General features: G+C 46.8%; 1 protein-coding gene across 3 annotated transcripts in view; it reads right to left on the bottom strand.

Annotated features, from left to right (window-relative positions):
* LOC115416211 (TSC22 domain family protein 4-like) overlaps positions 1–17,223 on the bottom strand; it is a 20,526-nt gene extending 3,303 nt beyond the window's left edge. Inside the window, exons 1-5 of one of the 3 annotated variants that reach the window (XM_030129947.1) lie at positions 17,198–17,223; positions 16,878–16,940; positions 16,102–16,771; positions 12,579–12,712; positions 981–1,029 (exon numbers count right to left, since the gene is read on the bottom strand). In XM_030129947.1, the coding sequence (XP_029985807.1) occupies positions 981–1,029; positions 12,579–12,712; positions 16,102–16,752 (834 nt within the window). In that variant the 5' untranslated portion in view covers positions 16,753–16,771; positions 16,878–16,940; positions 17,198–17,223. Of the gene's footprint in view, positions 1–980; positions 1,030–12,323; positions 12,533–12,578; positions 12,713–16,101; positions 16,772–16,877; positions 16,941–17,197 lie in introns of those variants that run through there. The other 2 variants (XM_030129949.1, XM_030129948.1) reach the window with 2 other exon arrangements.
* Between the last annotated feature and the right edge of the window lie 2,187 nt (positions 17,224–19,410).

The raw sequence follows: 19,410 nt of genomic DNA, 5'->3' as shown, positions 1-19,410 counted from the left end.
GGTTAGGGTTAGGGTTAGTGGGTTAGGGTTAGTGGGTTAGGGGGTTAGGGTTAGTGGGTTAGGGTTAGTGGGTTAGGGTTTGGGTTAGGGTTAGGGTTAGGGTTAGCGGGTTAGGGTTAGGGTTAGTGGGTTAGTGGGTTAGGGTTAGTGGGTTAGTGGGTTAGGGTTAGTGGGTTAGCTCTGGGTTAGGGTTAGTGGGTTAGGGTTAGTGGGTTAGCTCTGGGTTAGTGGGTTAGCTCTGGGTTAGGGTTAGTGGGTTAGGGTTAGTGGGTTAGGGTTAGTGGGTTAGGGTTAGGGTTAGTGGGTTAGGGTTAGTGGGTTAGCTCTGGGTTAGGGTTAGTGGGTTAGGGTTAGTGGGTTAGGGTTAGTGGGTTAGGGTTAGTGGGTTAGGGTTAGGGTTAGTGGGTTAGGGTTAGTGGGTTAGGGTTAGTGGGTTAGCTCTGGGTTAGGGTTAGTGGGTTAGGGTTAGTGGGTTAGGGTTAGTGGGTTAGGGTTAGGGTTAGTGGGTTAGGGTTAGTGGGTTAGGGTTAGTGGGTTAGGGTTAGGGGGTTAGGGTTAGTGGGTTAGGGTTAGGGTTAGTGGGTTAGGGTTAGTGGGTTAGGGTTAGTGGGTTAGTGGGTTAGGGTTAGGGTTAGTGGGTTAGGGTTAGTGGGTTAGGGTTAGGGTTAGTGGGTTAGGGTTAGTGGGTTAGGGTTAGGGTTAGTGGGTTAGGGTTAGTGGGTTAGGGTTAGTGGGTTAGGGTTAGGGTTAGTGGGTTAGGGTTAGTGGGTAAGGGTTAGGGTTAGTGGGTTAGGGTTAGTGGGTTAGGGTTAGTGGGTTAGGGTTAGTGGGTTAGGGTTAGGGTTAGTGGGTTAGGGTTAGGGTTAGTGGGTTTGGGTTAGGGGGCTAGGGTTAGTGGGTTGGGGTTAGCTCTGGGTTAGGGTTAGTGGGTTAGGGTTAGTGGGTTAGGGTTAGGGTGTGCTCATTCAGGGTAAACTCACCATGGCCTGTTCGATCTTGTTGTCGATGGTGACCAGACTGTTGTTAGAGCTGCAGAGATTTAAAAAATGAACCAACTAGTTATTCCATCAAATGTGTGTCAAAATAATAACAATAACAACAACAATATTAATAATAACCACAACAACAACAATATTAATAATAACCACAACAACAACAATATTAATAATAACCACAACAACAACAACAATATTAATAATAACCACAACAACAACAACAATAATAATAATAATAATAATAATAATTATAATAATGATAATAATAATAATATTAAAGCTGCAAGCAGCATTGGTCGGGACCTCGCGCTCTGGCCGGGTTCCCCCTCCCATGCTGCCACCTGTTACTGGTCACGCCTCCCTCCACCCATTCTTGTTTTTTTTGGCAGATTTATGCTTTTTTCCCCCATTTATAATAAGGCTTTTATTTTGAAAAACCCTATTGTGTGTGTGTGTGTGTGTGTGTGTGTGTGTGTGTGTGTGAGACAGAGAGAGGGAGAGAGAATCGGTTTTAATTATTTTTTTTATATTACCCAGGTTGGATCACTAATAGTAGTAGCAGTCTCTCTCTCTCACACACACACACAGTTGCTATGGACTCTACAGTATGTGTGTGTGTGTGTGTGTGTGAATGAGAGAGGGAATCAGATATAATCCATTTTTCATATTATCCAGGTTGGATCAGTAATAGTAGTAGCAGCAGGAGTAGTAGTCTCTCTCTCTCTCTCTCTCTCTCTCTCTCTCTCTCTCTCTGTCTCTCTCTCTCACACACACACTCACACAGTTGCTATGGACTCTCCATGGTTGCTATGGACTCTCCATGGTTGCTATGGGAGCCTAAACATGGCAGGTGCACCTGATCATCAGTAACGACCTTTAGAGCAGACAGGAGTTTCAGACAAATGAACTCAAAACCACCTGTCAGACAAACTGACCTCAGTCCACAACAGTAGCTCCTGTCTGAAAACTTCTGTCATGTCAGACTTCTGGAAGGTTGGAGCAACATTTGAATGTATAATGTGATGAACCAAAGTCAGAAGTGAATCAGCAGTGAGTGTACGAAGGTGGAGTTAGTCAAACATGTGAGTGAGACAAATGGAACACAGGAGGGAAGGAGGGAAAAAGCAGCAGTTGTTGTGTTTGGAGGAACACAGATCCAAAACTAAACACTTGAACATTCAAATGTCAACAGTCTGGGACAGAAAAGACATTCTCCTACATTTGGATCATTTGTTCCTGGAACCCCAGAAATATGAGAGTAAGGGTTCGGGTTCACAGGAGTGTTCTGCTGTGTTTTGTGATCGCTTCAATATATAATATGTGGGGGAAAAGTCCAAACTGAATTTTCAGTTTCAGACTTCGCAACTTTCAGGGCTTAAAAAAAAACCCAAAAATCTAAGACAGTTATAAAAAAAAGTGCGAGATCACTTTTTTGAGAAGGGTTCACTCTATCTTCTGGCGCTATTTAGAAGACAATACAACAAACGGTGTGATACAAGTTAGTTTTAAAAATTTTATTTTGAAAGGCATATTGTCAACTTCCTGTTGGAGCTAGCTCATAGGTGTCAGCGCGTGATTTGTTGGGCTCGATTAAACGAAAGTTTTGGCGTTGGTTTCGTGTGTCTACGACATTCATACTGGAAGTTGGTATGCAAGCATTTTATTTTGAAAGGCAAATTCTGAACTTCCTGTTGGAGTTAGGTCATGGTGATCAGTGTATGATTTGTCGGGCTCGATGAGACAAAAATTTTGGCGTTTGTTTCATGTTCCTATGACATTCCTACTGGCCGCTAGGGCTGTTTTTGTATATCTGAGGGGCGCTAGAGAGCTCATTTTGGCACCTAGGGGGTTCATTTTCATATTTTATAAAATTTTCTCCAGACCTGACATGTGTGCCAAATTTGATGAGTTTCTGAGCATGTTAAGGGGGTCAAAATCCAGGTTAAAGCGGTGGAGGGAGAATAATAATAATAATTAAAGCTGCAAGCAGCATTGGGTGGCACCTCGCACCGGGTGTTCCGCCTCCCCCGCGATCCGCCTCCTGTGACCGTCCACACCTCAGCTCCACTCACACCTCTCCGTCCCCATACCAGTTCCCACCCTTTAGTGTCTGTCCTCCTTACATCTGTACAGAACACCAGCGACCCTCTGCTTAAACCACCATCACCTTTAACATGAGACTTTTATTTTGGAAACCCTACTGTGTGTATGTGCATTTGTTTTGTATGTGAGAGAAAGAATCAGTTTGAAAAATGAATTGAAATTCTATGAATAAGTGAGTATAAAAGTGATGATTTCTCACATTTAAGGCTTTTATTTTGGAAAAACCCTATTGTGTGAGCATGTGTGTCTGTGAGAAAGAGTACTTTTGAATGAAGAAACATTGTACAAACAGTTGAGCGTTTGGTCATAAAAATGAAAAGAAGTTATGGAACAGACATTATGTATTATTTTTGATAAGGGTTTTATTTTGAAAAAATGTACTGTGTGTACTTTGTAATGTGTGCAAAATTTCCAATATCCACAATATAATGCAGTAAAACCTGTTTTAAAATACGAGGGGGGGAGAGAAAGAAAAAAATAAAGAAACTCTTTGCCTTGCTCAGGGTTTGAACCCACACCTCCTGCACAGTAGACCACAGCTCTGACCACTGGTCTGTTGTCACACATACACAAGGCTGCACTGGTAGTCCTTCTATAGGGACTTTGTCATTGTGAAAAGTGAAAGTAAACATACTCTTCCAAAAATCGCCATCATTCCAGAACCGTAGGTCGTATCTGAAAAATTCTTTCACTTTTGGATTCTGCAGATTTGTGGGAATTTAATGAGGTATAACTTTTGTGTCAAAAGTGTGAAATGAATAAGCAGTAATTGCAGAAACGTAGAGTAACTTTCAAAGGCAGATTGCCAACTTCCTGTTGGAGTTAGCTCATGAGTGTCAGTGTATGATTTGTCGGCTCAATCAGACCAACATTTTGGCATTTGTTTCATGTTTCTGTGACATTCCTACTGGGCACTAGGGCAGATTTTGTGTGTTTTTTAGTACAAAGGTGGTGCTACAGAGTCCATTTTGGCACCCAAGGGGTTAATTTTGATATTGAATCAAAGTGTTCACCAGCCATGACATACATGGCAAATTTGGTGAGTTTTGGAGCATGTTAAGGGGGTCAAATGGCAGTCTGAAGTGGAAAAAGTATGAAAATAAACAAATTGCTATAAATCAATAACCGTACATCCAATCTAAAAATTTTTTGCATGTGAGCGTTGTGGTGAGTCCTGTGAATGCGTAGATATGTCACACGTGGGGAAAAACTCCAAAGTGAAAAATGACTTCCAAACATCGCAACTTTGCGGGCTCATAAAAAAACTAAGACAGTTATGGAAAAAGTATGGGATCGCTTTTTTGAGGAGGGTTAACTCTATCTTTTGGTGCTATTTAGAAGTCAATACGACAAACGGCGTCATCGGAGTTAGTTTTAAAAATTTTATTTTGAAAGGCGTATTGCGAACTTCTTGTTGGAGTTAGGTCATAAGTGTCAGTGTATCATTTGTAGTACTTCATCCAACAAAGTTTTTGGCACTGGTTCCATGTCTCTACGACATTCCTACTGGCCACTAGGGCCATTATGGTGTTTTTTCACATAGGTGGAACTACAGAGCACTTATGGGCTTAAGTTTTTCATTTGATTGAATTTTTCGCCAGGCCTGACGTGTGCCAAATTTGGTGAGTTTTGGAGCATGTTTAGGGGGTCAAAATCCAGGCGAAAGTGGTGTCTGAATAATATAAAAACGAACGAAAAACAACAGGGCCTTGCTTGCAGGTTACCTTTCGGCTCGGGCCTAAAAAAAACGAACGAAATCCAATAGGACAGAGGCGTTCTCCGACACTGTGTGACAGAAGGCCTCCACCTGTGGGCGGAGTCCCAAACAATAATAATACTCACATTCATAACTGTGTGGAGTGCACACATTAGAGACAGTAATAGAAACAGTTAAAGGAAGAATGAACGGAGACGAGAACAGGAAACTGTTCAGAACGTCTGAGTCTCAGCTCAAGTCAACCAGCTGGATGTTGGCTTAACCCTAAGCCGGGTTAACCCTAACCCAGGGTTAACTCTAACCCAGGGTTAACTCTAACCCAGGGTTAACCCTAACCCAGGGTTAACTCTAAACCAGGCTAACCCTAACCCAGGGTTAACTCTAAACCAGGCTAACCCTAACCCAGGGCTAACCCTAACCCAGGGTTAACTCTAAACCAGGCTAACCCTAACCCAGGGTTAACTCTAAACCAGGCTAACCCTAACCCAGGGCTAACCCTAACCCAAGACTAACCCTAAACCAGGCTAACCCTTATCCAGGGCTAACCCTTAACCAGGTAGTCTAACCCAGGGTTTAACCTAACCCAGGGTTAACCCTAACCCAGGGCTAACCCTAAACCAGGCTAACCCTGACCCTTAGATTGAGACTAACATCACTGACATGTTTAGGATCTGATTGAAATCAACCTGAACCAAACACACCAACGAGAAGAAACAGGTTTAAACTGGAACCAGCAGGGTTATGAGGACACGCCCATATGAAGACACGCCCACATGAAGACACACCCATATGAGGACACGCCCACATGAAGACACGCCCATATGAGGACACGCCCATAAGAAGACACACCCATATGAGGACACGCCCATATGAAGACGTGCCCACATGAGGACCCTAACCCTGCTGCTGTGCCCCATGGCCTTTACCTGTGGCAGAACAGCAGAAGTGACATCATGGTGGCATCTGAGCCCCGCCCACTGGGCGTAGCTTTAATGGCGGCTGGTGTCCTGGCGGTCTGGGGGTCAGAGGTCACCCCGGTACAGGGCCAGGACTCCCGGACCCCGGACCCCGGACCTCCGACCGTTCTGCGCTCTCGTAACACCACTGGTGTGTCTGGTTGCCTAGCAACAAGTTGTAACGCCCTCAGAGGGAGGGGCGGAGTCGACGGGGGGCGGCGACGATGAGGACGACTACAGGGGGTGGAGTCAGAATTCATCTTCTTCATATTGACCAATGACAGTTTACCATCCAAGAAGACGTCCAATTGGAACTGAGACGAGTAATCCCACAGAAGACAGGAGGCGTGGCCTAATCAGATGAAGACAGGAGGCGTGGTCTAATCAGATGAAGACAGGAGGCGTGGCCTAACCAGATGAAGACAGGAGGCGTGGCCTAGTCAGATGAAGACAGGAGGCGTGGCCTAGTCAGATGAAGACAGGAGGCGTGGCCTAATCAGATGAAGACAGGAGGCGTGGCCTAATCAGATGAGGCATGTCATGTCCAGGTCAGCTCCTCAGTCTGTGATTGGCTCCTTGGTTCCAGGTGTTCTGAGTTCATTCTCTGCTTCACTCACTACAGGCGATCATGTGGCCCCGCCCCCTCTCTCCTACACCCTGCTCTAATCTCTGATTGGCCGTCACATCATTCCAACTCCCACCCACTCAGTCTCAGCCAATAGAATGAAAGCAATGGATTCTTCTGTTCCCACTCACATTCACACAAACAGAGCTGTGATTCAAACAGACTGACAAGACCAGGACCAAGACCAGGACCAAGACCAGGACCAAGACCAGGACCAGGACCAAGACCAGGACCAGGACTACAAACAGAGCTGTGATTCAAACAGACTGACAAGACCAGGACCAAGACCAGGACCAGGACCAAGACCAGGACCAAGACCAGGACCAAGACCAGGACCAGGACCAAGACCAGGACCAGAACTAGAACCAGGACCAGGACTACAAACAGAGCTATGATTCAAACAGACTGACAAGACCAGGACCAAGACCAGGACCAAGACCAGGACTACAAACAGAGCTGTGATTCAAACAGACTGACAAGACCAGGACCAGGACCAGGACCAAGACCAGGACCAAGACCAGGACCAGGACCAAGACCAGGACCAGAACTAGAACCAGGACCAGGACTACAAACAGAGCTGTGATTCAAACAGACTGACAAGACCAGGACCAGGACCAGAACCAGGACCAAGACCAGGACCAAGACCAGGACCAGAACCAGGACCAGAACTAGAACCAGGACCAGGACTACAAACAGAGCTGTGATTCAAACAGACTGACAAGACCAGGACCAAGACCAGGACCAGAACCAGGACCAGGACCAGAACTAGAACCAGGACCAGGACTACAAACAGAGCTGTGATTCAAACAGACTGACAAGACCAGGACCAAGACCAGGACCAGGACCAAGACCAGGACCAGAACTAGAACCAGGACCAGGACTACAAACAGAGCTGTGATTCAAACAGACTGACAAGACCAGGACCAGGACCAGAACCAGGACCAGGACCAAGACCAGGACCAAGACCAGGACCAAGACCAGGACCAGAACCAGGACCAGAACTAGAACCAGGACCAGGACTACAAACAGAGCTGTGATTCAAACAGACTGACAAGACCAGGACCAAGACCAGGACCAAGACCAGGACCAGGACCAGAACCAGGACCAGGACCAGGACTACAAACAGAGCTGTGATTCAAACAGACTGACAAGACCAGGACCAAGACCAGGACCAAGACCAGGACCAGGACCAAGACCAGGACCAGAACCAGGACCAGAACTAGAACCAGGACCAGGACCAGAACTAGAACCAGGACCAGGACTACAAACAGAGCTGTGATTCAAACAGACTGACAAGACCAGGACCAAGACCAGGACCAAGACCAGGACCAAGACCAGGACCAGGACCAAGACCAGGACCAGGACCAGGACCAGAACTAGAACCAGGACCAGGACTACAAACAGAGCTGTGATTCAAACAGACTGACAAGACCAGGACCAGGACCAGGACCAAGACCAGGACCAAGACCAGGACCAAGACCAGGACCAGAACCAGGACCAGGACCAGAACTAGAACCAGGACCAGGACTACAAACAGAGCTGTGATTCAAACAGACTGACAAGACCAGGACCAGGACCAAGACCAGGACCAGGACCAGGACCAGAACCAGGACCAGAACTAGAACCAGGACCAGGACTACAAACAGAGCTGTGATTCAAACAGACTGACAAGACCAGGACCAAGACCAGGACCAAGACCAGGACCAAGACCAGGACCAGAACCAGGACCAGGACCAGGACCAGAACTAGAACCAGGACCAGGACTACAAACAGAGCTGTGATTCAAACAGACTGACAAGACCAGGACCAAGACCAGGACCAAGACCAGGACCAGAACCAGAACCAGGACCAGAACTAGAACCAGGACCAGGACTACAAACAGAGCTGTGATTCAAACAGACTGACAAGACCAGGACCAAGACCAGGACCAAGACCAGGACCAGAACTAGAACCAGGACCAGGACCAGGACCAGGACTACAAACAGAGCTGTGATTCAAACAGACTGACAAGACCAGGACCAAGACCAGGACCAAGACCAGGACCAAGACCAGGACCAGAACCAGGACCAGGACCAGGACCAGGACCAGGACCAGAACTAGAACCAGGACCAGGACTACAAACAGAGCTGTGATTCAAACAGACTGACAAGACCAGGACCAGGACCAAGACCAGGACCAGGACCAAAACCAGGACCAAGACCAAGACCAGGACCAGAACCAGGACCAGAACTAGAACCAGGACCAGGACTACAAACAGAGCTGTGATTCAAACAGACTGACAAGACCAGGACCAGGACCAGAACCAGGACCAGGACCAGAACTAGAACCAGGACCAGGACTACAAACAGAGCTGTGATTCAAACAGACTGACAAGACCAGGACCAAGACCAGGACCAAGACCAGGACCAGGACCAAGACCAGGACCAAGACCAGGACCAAGACCAGGACCAAGACCAAGTTCAAGACCAGGACCAGAACCAGGACCAGAACTAGAACCAGGACCAGGACTACAAACAGAGCTGTGATTCAAACAGACTGACAAGACCAGGACCAGGACCAGGACCAAGACCAGGACCAGGACCAGAACTAGAACCAGGACCAGGACTACAAACAGAGCTGTGATTCAAACAGACTGACAAGACCAGGACCAAGACCAGGACCAGGACCAAGACCAGGACCAGAACCAGGACCAGAACTAGAACCAGGACCAGAACCAGGACCAGGACTACAAACAGAGCTATGATTCAAACAGACTGACAAGACCAGGACCAGGACCAGGACCAAGACCAGGACCAGAACCAGGACCAGAACTAGAACCAGGACCAGGACTACAAACAGAGCTGTGATTCAAACAGACTGACAAGACCAGGACCAGGACCAGGACCAGGACCAAGACCAGGACCAGAACCAGGACCAGAACTAGAACCAGGACCAGGACCAGAACCAGGACCAGGACTACAAACAGAGCTATGATTCAAACAGACTGACAAGACCAGGACCAAGACCAGGACCAAGACCAGGACCAGAACCAGGACCAGAACTAGAACCAGGACCAGGACTACAAACAGAGCTGTGATTCAAACAGACTGACAAGACCAGGACCAGGACCCAGACCAGGACCAAGACCAGGACCAGGACCAGGACCAGGACCAAGACCAGGACCAGAACCAGGACCAGAACTAGAACCAGGACCAGGACTACAAACAGAGCTATGATTCAAACAGACTGACAAAACCAGAACAAGGACCAGAACCAGGAACAGGACCAGAACCAGAACCAAGACTAGGACCAGGACCAGGACCAAGACCAGGACCAGAACCAGGACCAGGACCAGGACTAGGACCAGAACCAAGGCCAGGACCAGAACCAGGACCAAAACCAGGACCAAGACCAGAACCAGGACCAGAACCAGAACTAGAACCATAACCATAACCACGACCAGGAACCAGAACCAATACCAGGACCAAAAACAGAGCTTTGATTCAAACAGACTGGCAAGACCAGGACCAGAACCAGAACCAGGATGAGAACCAGAACCACAAGCAGAACCAAGACCAGAACCAGAACCAAGACCAGAACCAGAACCAGAACCAGGACCAGAACCAAGACCAGAACCAGGACCAAGACCAAGACAAAGACCAAGACCAGGACCAGAACCAGGACCAGAACCACAACTAGGACCAGAACCAGGACCAGAACCAGGACCAAAACCAGAACCTGGACCAGAACCATGACCAGGACCAGAACCAGGACCAGAACCATGACCAGGACCAGAACCACAACTAGAACCAAAACCAGAACTAGAACCACAACTATAACCAGGACCAGAACCAGAACCAGAACCAGAGGAACAGACTAACTCTTCTCCAGCTGTGACAGACTCAGTGTCAGTAGATCAGTGTGGACGGTCTGAACACAGACTGATGATGGAACCAGTACCAGTGGAACCAGTACCAGTAAAACCAGTCCCAGTAGAACCAGTACCAATAGAACCATTACCAGTAGAACCAGTCCCAGTAGAACCAGTCCCGGTAGACCCAGTCCCAGTAGAACCAGTACCAGTGGAACCAGTATCAGTAGAACCAGTACCAGTGGAACCAGTACCAGTAGAACCAGTACCAGTAGAACCATAAACTGCAGTAAAATCCCAGACAGTATTAGTGTTTAAGTTGTAATTGTCATGAGAACTGTGTCTGATTACCACACTTTTCTGTGCACAGATCTGCTTTAATGTCAAATATTTGAGTCGAGTTTGAATTTATTACAGTTTTAATTTTCTATCCCTAATATTTGAACCAATATTCACTTTTAAAGTCTGTGAAAAGGTTCGTTAAACATCTGTGTGTTATTTATGCAATAAATTATATACATTTATCACAGTGGATTTTATATATTTTGTGTGTTTTCTGTCCTTTTGTGTTTTTATTCCAGGTTACAGTGAAAAAATAATAGACAGATGAAGTTGTGCTGAAAAAACAGATCCAAACATGGGTTTAGTAAACATGTGTTTCTATAGTATATAAAGGCCAAATCAAAAGGACTGAAAAACAGACAGAACAGACTCAGAGCACTAAGGGTTAATATGGGAATGTTTGTGACACAGAAGGGACATTAGGACTGGTATTATATGTATTTATTTATTTGTTAAATACAACTTGGTTTAATTCTTTCAGTGTGTATTTGTACTTTTGGAACATTTGGAGCACAGTTTCAACTAGAAGCACTCGGAGAGCGCAGACCTCTGCCAAGGCTGATCAGTGCCCCCCCCCCCCCCCCCCCCCCCCCCCCCCCGTGGGCCCCCCCCACGCCAAGGAGGTTATGTTTTTGCCAGGGTTTGTTTGTTTGTTTGTTTGTCTGTTTGTCTGTCTGTTAGTGTGCAACATAACTCAAAAAGTTATGGACAGATTTGGATGAAATTTTCAGGGTTTGTTGGAAATGGGCCCCCCCGTGGGCCCCCCCACCCCCGATCACCACCAAAAGTTAATCATTTCTTCCTTATCCCATTTCCAACAAACCCTGAAAATTTCATCCAAATCTGTCCATAACTTTTTGAGTTATGTTAATAATAATAATAATAAACTTTATTTGTATAGCACCTTTCATACAGAAATTGTAGCCCAAAGTGCTTGTTGCACACTAACGGACAGGCAAACAAACAAACAAACAAACAAACAAACAGACAAACCCTGGCAAAAACAGAACCTCCTTGGTGGAGGTAAAAATACTGTGAAAATAATGAGAACTGTGAGAATTTTAGTCACAATAACTGATCTGACATGTTCATGTGGGTCCATCCAGAACACACACACACACACACACACACACAGACACACACACACACACACACACACACACACAGACACACACACACACACACAGACACACACACACACACAGACATACAGACACACACACACACACAGACACACACATACACACACACACACACAGACACACACATACACACACACACACACAGACATACAGACACACACACAGACACACACACACACACACACAGACACACACACAGACAGACACACACACACACACACACACACAGACACACACACACACACACACACAGACACACACATACACACACACACACAGACACACACACACACACACACACAGACACACACACACACACACAGACCTACACCATGACCATGTCAGTGTCTCCAAAGGTTCCTAACTCTACACACCTGTGTTCTCCTGCTGTGGACAGGCTGTGCAGGAACACATTTAAACACACATTTAAACACACATTTAAACACATTTAAACACACATTTAAACACACATTTAAACACATTTAAACACATTTAAACACACATTTAAACACACATTTAAACACATTTAAACACATTTAAACACACATTTAAACACACATTTAAACACATTTAAACACATTTAAACACACATTTAAAGTCATTTCACTGTGAACGTCTGAGTGTGAGTGTGGAAAAGGACGTACACCAGGTTTATGTGTGTACGCACACTTTATACATGAGGGCCCAGGTCCAGGTCTAGGTGGACCTACCTGGTGTCCCCAGGTCCAGACCTGGTCCAGGTCTAGGTGGACCTACCTGGTGTCCCCAGGTCCAGACCTGGTCCAGGTCTAGGTGGACCTACCTGGTGTCCCCAGGTCCAGACCTGGTCCAGGTCTAGGTGGACCTACCTGGTGTCCCCTGTTAGGCTGAACATGGTTTGGTCCAGACTGAAGGCTCCTGGAGTCTGGACGGGGGTCAGAGTGGGATGGAACGATCTAACAGAGGGGGAGGGGGGCTGAGAGTGAGACAGTCTGAGGACAGACTGGACAGACAGACAGACAGACAGACGGATGGACAGACAGACAGATGGACAGACAGACAGATGAACAGACAGACAGATGGACAGACAGACAGATGGAGAGACAGACAGATGAACAGACAGACAGACAGATGGAGAGACAGACAGACAGATGAACAGACAGACAGATGAACAAACAGACAGATGGACAGACAGACAGACAGATGAACAGACAGACAGACAGATGGACAGACAGATGGACAGACAGACAGACAGATGGACAGACAGATGGACAGACAGACAGATGAACAGACAGACAGATGGAGAGACAGACAGATGAACAGACAGACAGACAGATGGAGAGACAGACAGACAGATGAACAGACAGACAGATGAACAAACAGACAGATGGACAGACAGACAGACAGATGAACAGACAGACAGACAGATGGACAGACAGATGGACAGACAGACAGACAGATGGACAGACAGACAGATGGAGAGACAGACAGATGAACAGACAGACAGATGAACAGACAGACAGACAGATGGAGAGATAGACAGATGAACAGACAGACAGACAGATGGACAGACAGACAGATGGACAGACAGACAGATGAACAGACAGACAGATGAACAGACAGACAGACAGATGAACAGACAGATGAACAGACAGACAGACAGACAGATGAACAGGACAGGCAGATGAACAGACAGACAGAGAGATGAACAGACAGATGAACAGACAGACAGATGGACAGACAGACAGACATATGGAGAGACAGACAGATGGAGAGACAGACAGATGAACAGACAGACAGACAGATAGAGAGACAGACAGATGAACAGACAGACAGATGAACAGACAGACAGATGGACAGACAGACACAGACAGATGAACAGACAGACGGACAGACAGACAGATGAACAGACAGACAGATGGACAGACAGACAGATGGACAGACAGATGAACAGACAGACAGACAGATGGAGAGACAGACAGACAGATGAACAGACAGACAGATGGACAGACAGACAGACAGATGGACAGACAGATGGACAGACAGACAGATGAACAGACAGACAGATGGAGAGACAGACAGATGAACAGACAGACAGATGAACAGACAGACAGACAGATGGAGAGACAGACAGACAGATGAACAGACAGACAGATGAACAAACAGACAGATGGACAGACAGACAGACAGATGAACAGACAGACAGACAGATGGACAGACAGATGGACAGACAGACAGATGAACAGACAGACAGACAGATGAACAGACAGACAGATGAACAGACAGACAGACAGATGGAGAGATAGACAGATGAACAGACAGACAGACAGATGGACAGACAGACAGATGGACAGACAGACAGATGAACAGACAGACAGACAGATGAACAGACAGACAGACAGATGAACAGACAGATGAACAGACAGACAGACAGACAGATGAACAGACAGACAGAGAGATGAACAGACAGACAGATGAACAGACAGACAGAGAGATGAACAGACAGACAGAGAGATGAACAGACAGACAGATGAACAGACAGATGAACAGACAGACAGATGGACAGACAGACAGACAGATGGAGAGACAGACAGATGGAGAGACAGACAGATGAACAGACAGACAGACAGATAGAGAGACAGACAGATGAACAGACAGACAGATGGACAGACAGACACAGACAGATGAACAGACAGACGGACAGACAGACAGATGAACAGACAGACAGATGGACAGACAGACAGACAGATGAACAGACAGACAGATGGACAGACAGACAGATGGACAGACAGATGAACAGACAGACAGATGAACAGACAGACAGATGGACAGACAGACAGACAGATGAACAGACAGACAGATGAACAGACAGACAGATGAACAGACAGACAGATGGACAGACAGACAGACAGATGAACAGACAGACAGATGAACAGACAGACAGATGGACAGACAGACAGATGGACAGACAGACAGATGGACAGACAGATGAACAGACAGACAGATGAACAGACAGACAGATGGACAGACAGACAGATGAACAGACAGACAGATGGACAGACAGACAGACAGATGGACAGACAGACAGATGAACAGACAGATGGACAGACAGACAGATGAACAGACAGATAAACAGACAGACAGACAGATGGAGAGATAGACAGATGAACAGACAGACAGATGGAGAGACAGACAGATGGACAGACAAACAGATGGACAGACAGATGGACAGACAGACAGATGAACAGACAGACAGATGGACAGACAGATGGAGAGACAGACAGATGAACAGACAGACAGACAGATGAACAGACAGACAGACAGATGGACAGACAGATGGACAGACAGACAGATGAACAGACAGACAGATGGAGAGACAGACAGATGAACAGACAGACAGATGAACAGACAGACAGACAGATGGACAGACAGACAGACAGATGAACAGACAGACAGATGAACAAACAGACAGATGGACAGACAGACAGACAGATGGACAGACAGATGGAGAGACAGACAGATGAACAGACAGACAGACAGATGAACAGACAGACAGACAGATGGACAGACAGATGGACAGACAGACAGACAGATGGACAGACAGATGGACAGACAGACAGATGAACAGACAGACAGATGAACAGACAGACAGACAGATGAACAGACACACAGATGAACAGACAGACAGACAGATGGAGAGATAGACAGATGAACAGACAGACAGACAGATGGACAGACAGACAGATGGACAGACAGACAGATGGACAGACAGATGGACAGACAGACAGATGGACAGACAGACAGATGGACAGACAGATGGAGAGAAAGACAGATGAACAGACAGACAGACAGATGAACAGACAGACAGACAGATGGACAGACAGATGGACAGACAGACAGACAGACAGATGAACAGACAGACAGATGGAGAGACAGACAGATGAACAGACAGACAGATGGACAGACAGACAGACAGATGGACAGACAGATGGAGAGACAGACAGATGAACAGACAGACAGACAGATGAACAGACAGACAGACAGATGGACAGACAGACAGACAGATGGACAGACAGACAGACAGACAGATGAACAGACAGACAGATGGAGAGACAGACAGATGAACAGACAGACAGACAGACAGATGGAGAGACAGACAGATGGACAGACAGACAGACAGTAATAATATTACAGTTGGTTCATGAATAAATGACAGTTCAGCTGAAAAATAAACGATGAAAAAGTTCACATTTATGCCCCTCCCACAGCTCTATGCCCCCCCCCCCCACTGCTCACAGGGCCACACCCCCCTCAGCCACCCCATGGCCCCACCCCCTGTCCCTACATGCATGTTGACAGACAGTCTGTCCGTCCAATCCCGTGAGTACCCACCCGTCCTGCGGCGTCCGTATCCAATCGCAGAGGAGGAGGGGCATTTCGTGGGCGGGGGGAAGGCGGTAGAGGGGCGGAGTCTAAATGCTGCGCTGCTGTTGGCTCACTGCGGTCCAGAAGCAAGATGTTGATTGGCTCCTGATGTGTCGGGGAGGGAGGTCCGCTCCTCAGAACCAGCCCCACCCCTCCCACAACTCTGATTGGCTGAGAGCAAACCCCGCCCCTCTCTTTGTCTCGGCCAATCATCTCCAGAGACTCCAGGGAGTGGGCGTGTCTCATGCTGTCCATCACCCGTCTAAACCCCGCCCCCTCCTGATGCTCTTCAAACTCCGTGCATGTCCATCGTCCACGGCGGTATGGCCGGGCCCGCCCCCCGCTGCCAGCCCCGCCCACTGCGAGCCTGACCACCCGGAACCTGGACATAGACCCCGCCCCCTGACCCGGGGCATCGTGGGAAATTAACTTCCTTTTCAGGGAGGGAGTGGTCGGCTGGGAGGAGCTTCCCTGAGAGGGCGGGGACGTAGCACCCGATTGGACGACAGACAGGACGGAACCCGGAGCTGATTGGTCCAGAGGGCTGAGGTGGAAGTCTGATGTCACACTGGTGATCTGGAAGCCACTCCTCTTTTTACCACCGCTGCCGCCACTCATGGTTTCGTCCAATCAGAAGCTGCAGATCAGAGGGAGGAGTCAAATGACGAAAGAAAAAATGAAGAGAAGAAGAAAGACAGAAGATAAAAGACTGTCATCAGTCACATGACTGTTTTTGGTCTCACCTGTTTATGATTCGCTCAGATCATCCTGAGGGTTGGACCGACCAGGAAGAACCGCCCACACACCTGTCAATCACACAACTGTCAATCACACCTGTCGCTGCACACCTGTCAATCACACACCTGTCAATCACACCTGTCTCTCCACACCTGTCAATCACACCTGTCGCTCCACACCTGTCTCTCCACATCTGTCAATCACACCTGTCAATCACAAACCTGTCGCTCCACATCTGTCAATCACACCTGTCAATCACACACCTGTCAATCACACACCTGTCAATCACACACCTGTCAATCACACCTGTCTCTCCACAGTTTACCTGAGGACTCGGGGCAGACGCTGACAATTGACAGGAGCCTTCAGGTGTTTGTGTCCACACAGGGGGCGTGTCCTCAGCTGGTTTGTGTCCACACAGGGGGCGTGTCCTCAGCTGGTTTGTGTCCACACAGGGGGCGTGTCCTCAGCTGGTTTGTGTCCACACAGTTTGTGTCCACACAGGGGCGTGTCCTCAGCTGGTTTGTGTCCACACAGGGGGCGTGTCCTCACCTGGTCCACAGGTAAGACCACTCTTGACCCTGTCTCACCACATCCTGTCTCTCTCTCTCTCTCCTGTTGTGGTGGGTGTCTCTCGTCCTTCTCAGACTCTCATCTCCTGGTTCCTGTTTCTGTTGACGTTGACTCAACCTGCTGTTGCACAACCACCATTAGACTGTGTGTGTGTGTGTGTGTGTGTGTGGTGTGTGTGTGTGTGTATGTGTGTGTAGGCGTATACGTGTGTATGTGTGTGTGTATGTGTGTCTGTGTGTATGTGTATGTGTGTGTAGGCGTATACGTGTGTGTGTGTATTAGTCAGTGTTCATACAGGTGTTGCAGTATTTTCTCTGTGTACCTGAACCAGTACTAATACTGTGTTTACACCACATGGACTACATACACACATACATACTCTGCACTGCAGAAACAGTACTCTGTACTCTAGTACTGGTACTACAGTAATAGTACTCTACACTCTAGTAGTAGTACTACAGTAATAGTACTCTGCACTCTAGTACTGGTACTATAGTAAAAGTACTCTGTACCCTACTACTGCAGTACTATAGTAATAGTACTCTGTACTGTAGTACAGGTACTACAGTAACAGTACGCTGTACTCTAGCATTGGTACTGCAGTAACAGTACTGTGTACTCTAGTACTGGTACAATAGTAATAGTACTCTGTACTCTAGTACTGGTACTACAGTAACAGTACTCTGTACTCTAGTACTGGTACAATAGTAATAGTACTCTGTACTGTAGTACTGGTACTTCAGTAACAGTACTGTGTACTCTAGTACTGGTACTACAGTAACAGTACTCTGTACTCTAGTACTGGTACTACAGTAACAGTACTGTGTACTCTAGTACTGGTACAATAGTAATAGTACTCTGTACTGTAGTACTGGTACTTCAGTAACAGTACTCTGTACTCTAGTACTGGTACTACAGTAACAGTACTGTGTACTCTAGTACTGGTACAATAGTAATAGTACTCTGTACTGTAGTACTGGTACTTCAGTAACAGTACTCTGTACTCTAGTACTGGTACTACAGTAACAGTACTCTGTACTCTAGTACTGGTACTACAGTAACAGTACTGTGTACTCTAGTACTGGTACAATAGTAATAGTACTCTGTACTCTAGTACTGGTACTTCAGTAACAGTACTCTGTACTCTAGTACTGGTACTACAGTAACAGTACTGTGTACTCTAGTACTGGTACAATAGTAATAGTACTCTGTACTGTAGTACTGGTACTTCAGTAACAGTACTCTGTACTCTAGTACTGGTACTACAGTAACAGTACTCTGTACTCTAGTACTGGTACAATAGTAATAGTACTCTGTACTGTAGTACTGGTACTTCAGTAACAGTACTCTGTACTCTAGTACTGGTACTACAGTAACAGTACTCTGTACTCTAGTACTGTACTACAGTAACAGTACTGTGTACTCTAGAACTGGTACAATAGTAATAGTACTCTGTACTGTAGTACTGGAACTTCAGTAACAGTACTCTGTACTCCAGTACTGGTACTACAGTAACAGTACTGTGTACTCTAGTACTGGTACAATAGTAATAGTACTCTGTACTGTAGTACTGGTACTTCAGTAACAGTACTGTGTACTCTAGTACTGGTACTACAGTAACAGTACTCTGTACTCTAGTACTGGTACTACAGTAACAGTACTGTGTACTCTAGTACTGGTACATATAGTAATAGTACTCTGTACTCTAGTACTGGTACTTCAGTAACAGTACTCTGTACTGTAGTACTGGTACTTCAGTAACAGTACTCTGTACTCTAGTACTGCAGATGATCATGCACATGTTTAGTTTCTGATCAGTAGTCGTTCCTTCTGTACTTGTCAGTACTTTTTTAAATACTCTGCAGTACTTCTTCTTCTTCTTCTCTTTGGTTTTAAACTTTCTGAACAGATGAGTCAACATAAACATATGAAGTTCAATCAGCTGATTGATCAGCTGATTGATCA

This window comes from Sphaeramia orbicularis, unplaced genomic scaffold (genome assembly GCF_902148855.1).
Source record: "Sphaeramia orbicularis unplaced genomic scaffold, fSphaOr1.1, whole genome shotgun sequence".
NCBI classification, from domain to species: Eukaryota; Metazoa; Chordata; class Actinopteri; order Kurtiformes; family Apogonidae; genus Sphaeramia; species Sphaeramia orbicularis.
The sequence above is the reverse complement of the archived record's forward strand: the minus strand, read 5'-3'. Positions and strand labels throughout refer to the sequence as shown.